General features: G+C 34.7%; 1 protein-coding gene across 5 annotated transcripts; it reads left to right on the top strand.

Annotated features, from left to right (window-relative positions):
* The first annotated feature begins 2,233 nt into the window (after positions 1–2,233).
* On the top strand, positions 2,234–6,302 carry LOC104592415 (E3 ubiquitin-protein ligase RGLG1-like). Of its 5 annotated transcripts, none has more exons than XM_019196907.2 (13): positions 2,234–2,452; positions 2,572–2,599; positions 2,733–2,840; positions 3,193–3,274; positions 3,370–3,510; positions 3,622–3,735; positions 3,856–3,953; positions 4,062–4,138; positions 4,238–4,343; positions 4,432–4,559; positions 4,671–4,812; positions 5,014–5,070; positions 5,885–6,302. In XM_019196907.2, the coding sequence occupies exons 3-13, from the start codon at positions 2,736–2,738 to the stop codon at positions 5,963–5,965; spliced, it is 1,131 nt and encodes a 376-aa protein (XP_019052452.1). In that variant the 5' UTR covers positions 2,234–2,452; positions 2,572–2,599; positions 2,733–2,735; the 3' UTR covers positions 5,966–6,302. The 5 variants fall into 5 exon arrangements, with proteins under 5 accessions (XP_019052452.1, XP_019052451.1, XP_088749564.1 ...); XM_019196906.2 differs by having other exon boundaries at positions 2,234–2,481; XM_088893438.1 differs by having other exon boundaries at positions 2,572–2,840.
* The last annotated feature ends 1,646 nt before the right edge of the window (positions 6,303–7,948 follow it).

The following is a 7,948-nucleotide window of genomic DNA, read 5'->3' as shown; positions in this document are numbered from 1 at the left end:
AATTACCTCACTTTAACTTTTTGACACAGGTTCAATTAAACCCCCTCTGTTAGAATTTTCTAACAAGAGATATGAAAATGTCCAATATACCCATGCAATTACTATTGAGACTGGTTTCTATAGAAAAAATAATACAAACTTTATAAACAACAAGAAATGGATAATTTAAAGTTGTAACTTTCCCTTTGAACAATTGATATGAAGGGAAATTTGAAAAATAAATCAATTTCAGAAGAAAAATCGGAAGGATTTGGGCTAGTGATGCATAAGAAGAGAAAATTTGGAAAATAAATATTTTGGTCAAAAGTAAACGCATGGGTATTTTGGACATTTGTATGCCTCTTTTTAGAAGATTCTAAGATAAGGGATCTACTTGCAACTAATCAACTATGTTAGAAAATTCAACAGGTGATTGCAATTACTAAACTTCAAAGGAGCTTTTAGCAATGATTCAAGCAGCCAAATCATGACCAAATCAACATTTTTATTTTGTAAGCAAATGATTTGGAGGTAGGGACCTTGAAAGCTTGGTTGGCTGACAAATCAATGAGGATTTTTTTTTTTTCATTTTATCTTTTTTGGTAATAAGACAAATCAGTGAGTTCGACCAGCTGGTTTTGTGCATAAAAAAAAATTAACGGTTCCAAGGAAGGGAAATCATGTCATGGCCAACCCAAAAGTATCAAAGGCATCCGTTAAATGAAGGTCTTGATTGTTGTTTTACAAGATTGAAGAATCGATATTATTGGATGGTACCAAAAAATATGGTATAATTTGGCAAGTCTTTTCAGGAAGATTTTTCAACAGCCTACATGGTCTTTGGTGCATCTTTTCGCGTGGACTGTCGGTTTTTTAGAAGTTCGAAAACCTGTATTTTCATCTTTTTTTCATTTGGTTGGAAAAAGATCTAGCTCCGAAAAATGCAACATCGAAAGATGTGAAAAGCCCGTTTCAGGCTATTTTTGGAAAACTCCAAATGGAGCTTTTCGACTTATTTCGTCTTGTCTTTGTGCAGAAACACACACCTCCAACCAAATCGGTTGTGGGCTGTCAAGATCTTAATGTAAAAAACCATTATGTTTTTTGGCCGTTAGATCTTCTAAAAGATCTTTCAAAAAAGACTTGCCAAATGGTAATGAGTTTTTGGGGTATTGTCTTTAAAAAGTTTTAAATAGTTTGATAAGTATTCAAGTCTATCATGATCTACATAGCTGTTAAATGAAAGACTTTAGGCTCAGTTTGAAAAGAATACAAATATAAATATGTTCAATATAAATACATATAAAATAATACAAAATACAAAGTTTTGCACTCTACATATTTGCATTTATACTCCTTCCAAACAGGCCTTAGGTGCAAAAATGATAGGAAGCTTCATTTGAAGCTTCTATATTTTTGGCCATTTTGGACTTCCATGAACTTTTTAGGACATAATCTTTCTCACTTCCTATCTTTCATTGTCAAACAGAGGAAGGCCAAATTTTGGTCTTCCAATCTTTGAAAAGCTCGAAAGGTCACATGAAAAAACTTGCCAAACACCTATATATAGTTATCTATTTTTTTGGGTTTATATAGTTATCAATTTCATGAGTTGTAAGAAACTTCAAATCCAATTCCGGGAAATTACTTAAAATGAAAATCATGTTATTTGGCATTGAAAACTGAAGCAAAAAAGTTAAAACAATTTGTTGAAATTTTGGGTTATTTGCCTATTTGGCCATAAGGCTCAGTTTGGAAGGAATATAAATGCAAATAAATAGAGTGCAAAATCTCGTATTTTATATGTATTTGCACTGTACATATTATACTCCTTCCAAACTAAGCCTAATATTAGGTTTGTTTTGATAAAAAAATGCTAGAAAATAGAAAGTGGAGGTGAACTTCTTCTTAAGAACTTTATCTCCATCTCTATTTCCTGTATTTCCTCATATTTCTCATATTTTCTATCAAACAAAATACATCCAAATTTAATTAATTATTAGAGCTATTTAAAATTTTTTACTTGCATTAATACACGTCCAAATCATGGTAGGTACGGTGTCCTATCCAAACAACTAAAATTGCTTACAATAAATCATAAATTCTCTATCTACCTCTACAATTAATGTTCTTGAATTTCCAATGAAATATAACTGAAATTCCAGTTAATTTCGTTTTGTCCTATCCAAACGAAACACGTAAGATCAAAGACCATTACAAACCTTAATCACTACTCAATTAGTCTGCAGTTTAATTAAGAGGTGAAGGTGAAGCCGCTCACATCTTCTTCGTCCTCGCATTGTTTGATCAGTGATCACTCGTTCTCTCCACTTCCACGCTACGCGCAATTCAGTTTCAGGCCGACCCGCTGGCCTTTACCCCTTAGTTTAAAAGTTGGAGCTAGAATTCCTAATTGTCCGTACCTTTGCAGTTTAGTTCTCTCAGGGCTGCTTTCTACAACGAGAGGAGTTTGGTCAGTAAACTAAAAGCTGCTAGATTCTGGTGATGAAACCAAGTTGTTTTTTAACTTTTTATCCGTCTCTCTCTCTCTTCGTTTAATATTGTTCTTATGGTGTTGGATTTCCTTTGTAGGTGATTTGTTGCGTGTCAAGCTTGCTTGGTTTCGCTTCGTCTTCTTCTTCTTCTTCTTCTTCTTCTTCTTCTTCTTCATGATCATCTTCTTCTTGCTGTTGAAGTAGATCTAGAAAACCCAGATTTGTTAATCATCAGACGGTTTCATTCTAATACTACAGATCATGAATAGAGTTCTGAAAGTGTTCAGTTCTATGTTCTCGAAACTCAAACGATTGCTGCGGCGGAGTAATTCAAGGATAACCAATTGCTACGATTCACTGGAAGAGGTTAGACCCCATAATCATATACTTATTCTTAGATGTTTTACGTTGAACATACTATGTTTTTGTTTACTTGGGAGCTGAATTCTTGGGTATGCTAGCTACCACTGATCAGAGCCATCGTTACTTGGCCATTAAGCAAGCATATGATGACTATGCTACCAGAGATGCAGTGGTCTCTGGGAATTCTTCTTTGTCTGACTTTGCAATGGATGCTTGCTTGACATTTATGCCTCCAGTGGGTTCTCTCTGATCATTGAAATGCCGTTAAAGACTTTGTGGTCGCCATTGTTATTAGCTTCTGTCTAGTACTGATGGTGTTTAACAAAGATGGTTTCATCAATTTGCATCCCTTTAGGTCCCTGAGGTTCTTGAATTTCTTGGACTTGAGTCTAATCTCATTGTCGGCATCGATTTCACAAAGAGCAACGAATGGGAAGGTTTTGGCTTTGGCCTCATCTCTCTGTGCTTTTGAACTTGTTTTGAGCGGTGGGCAACATGTGCTAATTAAACGTTTCTTGATGAAAACCTGCAGGTGTAAATTCATTCAGCCAGAGAAGCCTGCATCATATTGGAATCACTCAAAATCCTTACCAACAAGCATTAACTATTATCGGAAGAACAATAACTCCATTCGACAAGGAGGTCTTGATCCCTTGCTTTGGATTTGGAGATGGTAGTTTCTTGACTAACTAGCTAGTTGATAAAATTTTGTTGGGTAACGTTATTTAGACATTAGCTAGAGATATCATGGATGAACATCTGCTGTTTCTATATTTGTTGACAGTAACAACACTGGATGAAAGTGTCTTCAGTTTTAACCCAGAAAACGAACCATGTTTCGGATTTGATGAAATGTTGGCTCGATACAATGAAATAGTCCCTCAGCTTCGACTGGCAGGTTGCTATATTCGGCTAACCATTGTTGTCTTTACATCATTCTAAAGAGGTTTCTGGTTCGGAATTTTGATCAGATGACACAGGCACAGCTGATGGTTTTCTGTTTAATTTCTTGTGGCAGAACCAACATCATTTGCACCTATCATCGAAATGGCTGTGGGTATCGTTGAGAGAAGTGGCGGTGACCACCATGTTTTACTGATAATTTCGGATGGACAGGTATGTATGTTCGATCTCATCTGGGATACTTTACAAATTTGTGGGTTCTAGCTATTGTATTGTTTGTGGAAGCAAGGAATCTAGACAATTCAAAACTTGGTTTCACAGGTAGACAGAAGATCCAATGTGGGGAGTGGCCGGTTGAGCCCACATGATAAGACAGTGGAAGCAATTGTACAAGCTAGGTAATGACTGATGATTAATTATTTCCTTCACAGACTTGTTTTCCTTAATTTGGCAACTACTCCTCAATCTTCTGCACCGCATCTTCTTCCTTGCTGCAGCGCATACCCATTGTCGATTGTTGCAGTTGGAGTGGGAGATGGGCCATGGGACGTGATGAGGGAATTTGCAAACGATATCCCTGATAAGGCCACTGGTAATTTCCAGGTATATTTAATTTCAGTACAGCTGATAGCTAGACGGCATTCAAACTTCAATAAATCCTTGTACTTATTGCTCTGTTGTTGCCCATCAGTTCGTGAATTTTACAGAAATCATATCAAGGAATATACCCAATTACAGGAAAGAGATAGAGTTTGCTCAAGCGGCCTTGAAGGGAATAGTTTTGCATCATGAGAAATTGACTATGCTTGAGATATTGGGGTATACTAATTGAGCATCTCTTCAGTGCTAGCTCTTTTCTATATGAGATATGATGTCCTAATTAAATTTTAACTTGTAATTCCTCCTTCTGTCTCATGCTTAATTAAACAGTTTTCCAAGAGGGGGAGCTCCAGCTACAGATCCTTTGCCTACACCCCTTCATCATCATTATTTTGAGGGATCAAATTTGCAGCCAACTGCACCTTCTGTGCAACCTGAAACAAGCAACTCCTTTCAGTCCTTTGACCACTCGGTAACCCATTTCCCTTGCTTAATTTATTCCTTTCTATCCTATATTATTTTATGGATTCTTGTGTTGAAACTTGAAACAAGTTGTCTGTTTTCTTTTCTGCTTTGTTTGCAATTTTTTTCTTCTTGAGTTATGCAACTCTTTTGAGATAAAGAGTATTAAAATGCTAACTTGTCTTGACTGACTTTGATGGACAATGGACAGACTTGCCCCATTTGCCTTTCTAATCCCAGAAACATGGCGTTTAATTGTGGGCATCAGGTAATGCATGCAGCTTTGCAATTTAGTAGGAGCCATTTGGTAAATCTTTTTGTATGGTCTTGGACTCTTGGGCTACTTTTCCTATTTAACAATAAAAGACAAAAGACTAAAAGAGCTATACCCTAAAAAACTCATGAAGCCTAAAATTGTAAATATCTGGAAGCTTCATTTAACAGTTCTGTAGATAATGGTAGATTAGGATAGGGGTGTAAACGGATCGGATTGGATTCAAATTAGGGTTTATCCAAATCCGTTAAGGGGAGATCCATAAATATGGATTTGAATTTGAATCCGATGAGACCATCCGATTTTCAGATCTCATTCGATCTGATATGTTTTTTTTTAAATAAATTATTAAAAGAAAAATAAAATATATATAACAATTTAAATAAGAAAACACAAAAATACAAATATCTTTCAACTATTTTCATCATATATATACATGTTTTTATAAAAAAATAAATTACATATATATTATATTTATATAAATAAATAAATAAATAACATATATATTGGATCGGGTAAAAATGATCCGAATATAATCGAATCCTATTATCCAATCTGAATCGGGGAAATCCAAATTCGACAGAATAGGATCGGATCGTGATCCAATCCATTTGCACCCCTGTACTAAAATACTTATCAAACGATCTCTATATCTTTAAATACAAACCCTGAAAATTCATTACATCTTTTGGCCATCTATCTAGACTATCGGAAGATTTTGTAAAAAAAAGTTACCAAATGGCACCCAACTCTAATTCACTCTGCCTGATTACTGGAAACTTTATATATTCTTAATTTATTTTGGCAGACATGTGGCGAGTGTGGACGGAGGATCAACAATTGCCCAATCTGTAGGAGCCCAATTGGAAGTAGATTAAGGCTCTATTGAGTGGCGGGTTACATTACATATGCCAAGTGATGCACTATTGCTACACAGATACTGCATGCAGCACATCACATTTTTGTTTTGTTTTCTGTTTTAATTGTCTGGGTGAGGATACTTGTTTAAACTGTAAATTATGTGGCAGCTTCTGAGTGTTATATATATTTAGATTGTAATCTGACGATGGCGGTGGCGTATTTGGTTACAATTGGGTGTATATAGAGTATAGTCATACCACCATCCTTTGGTTACAGCTATATATATGCCTGTGAGCTAAAAGTATTTTCGGATCCTTTAATTTTACTGCGTGGACTGGGGAATTTGAAATGTAGACTTTGATACACACTTGACTGGTAGCAATAATGTTTTTAATTCACCATTGACCTGGCCGATCGAATAGTTTTAACTGTCATTCGGCCAGGATTTTAGGTTCGGTTTAGTTAAGATCCATCGGACAGTTAAAAACCGATGGATTGGTCAAGACCCATTCCATTATAGATCTATTTGATCTGGTGATTGGATTGTGGGTTGTACATTCAATGCATGTAAACTTTTTAGAGGCCTTAACTTTGCATTTTAATTTCTAATTGGGATGATTTGTTTTTTTATTTCGAGTAACTTTTCGAGATTTATGCATCCCAAATTTCCGTAGATGTCTTGCTTTAGTATTTTTACGAAAAAAAACCTTTTTTTGACCTCAAATTACAATTATTAATATTTTTTATAAATAAAAAAATAAAAAACTAAATTAACAAACATAAATTAAATATAAAATAATACATATAATATATCTAAAACATATTTATACATCATTTATTGTTAAAATATTTATTATACATATATACATATATATATAACATAGCACAGTCTGAACCAAAGGCCTCAGGGTCGATTTTTAAAACAGTGGCTAGCAATTGTTTTAATGGGTCGGGTCAGATTTGCAAATTTGACGACACGCAATAAGTTACCTACAAGGAAATCTAACACCATAACAACAATAACAAACGAAGAGAGACGGATAAAAACAACTTGGTTTCATCCACCATAATGTATCTTCAACTTACCCACCAAACTGCTCTCGTTTTGGAAGGCAGGCCAGAGAAATAGACCGTTAGGTATGGACAATAAGGATTTGTTACTGCACGCACTTCAAAATTTAGAGGAGTGATTAGGGCATATCCCATTTTTTACAGGGGTACAAATGGACTTTATCATTATTCGAATACAAAATCTGATTCTATTTTGTCAGATTCCGATATTTTTTATTGGACTTTTGGATTGAATCAGATCGAATAATAGGATCTAATTAAAAAAAAATGCTTGTATTTTATGTTTTTCTTCATATAGACTGTCATGTTTTTTCTTTTTCAGTAATTTGTTAAATTTTATAGAAATTAAATTGAATCGTAACATACTCTAATATTCGACATCTTTAATGAATTTGAATTCGAATTGGCCTTTCTGAGATTGATTTGAAAAGGTTGAATATAAGATTTATTTGCATCTCTATCATCACATTACTGTAAAAAATAATTTTTTTTTTTTTTGTTATCATAGAAGTGGGCAGTTGGGTTCTTGTTTCTTAAGGATGTGCTCCTAAAGGAATATCTTTTTAATTTATCTTAAGAATTGACTTGATCCACTCAGCAGAAGAGAGTTACAATTAGAAATGAAAGAGGGCATTGGACAAGTGATTGCAAGCTGCTTCATAAGTTGGCAAAATTTGCTCTCTCTTGTAATCATACAATTTCTTGATCCTTGCCATCAAGAGAAGTGTAATGGATGATTGGGTGTACCCAAATCACTCCCCTACTGAAACTAATAGTCTAAGATGTTGGGATTGAAATCTGTCATTGTCAATAATTCAGATCTCCTACGCATAAGAATCCTACCCACAGCAATCCGCATGACACTATATAACATGCAAATATAGGAGATGTTATCAATATAATGTTATAATGAGGTGTGGACTTTATCCTAAGAATTGAC

The sequence above is a fragment of the Nelumbo nucifera genome, chromosome 8 (genome assembly GCF_055504915.1).
Source record: "Nelumbo nucifera cultivar China Antique chromosome 8, China Antique-T2T, whole genome shotgun sequence".
NCBI lineage: Eukaryota > Viridiplantae > Streptophyta > Magnoliopsida > Proteales > Nelumbonaceae > Nelumbo > Nelumbo nucifera.
The sequence above is the reverse complement of the archived record's forward strand: the minus strand, read 5'-3'. Positions and strand labels throughout refer to the sequence as shown.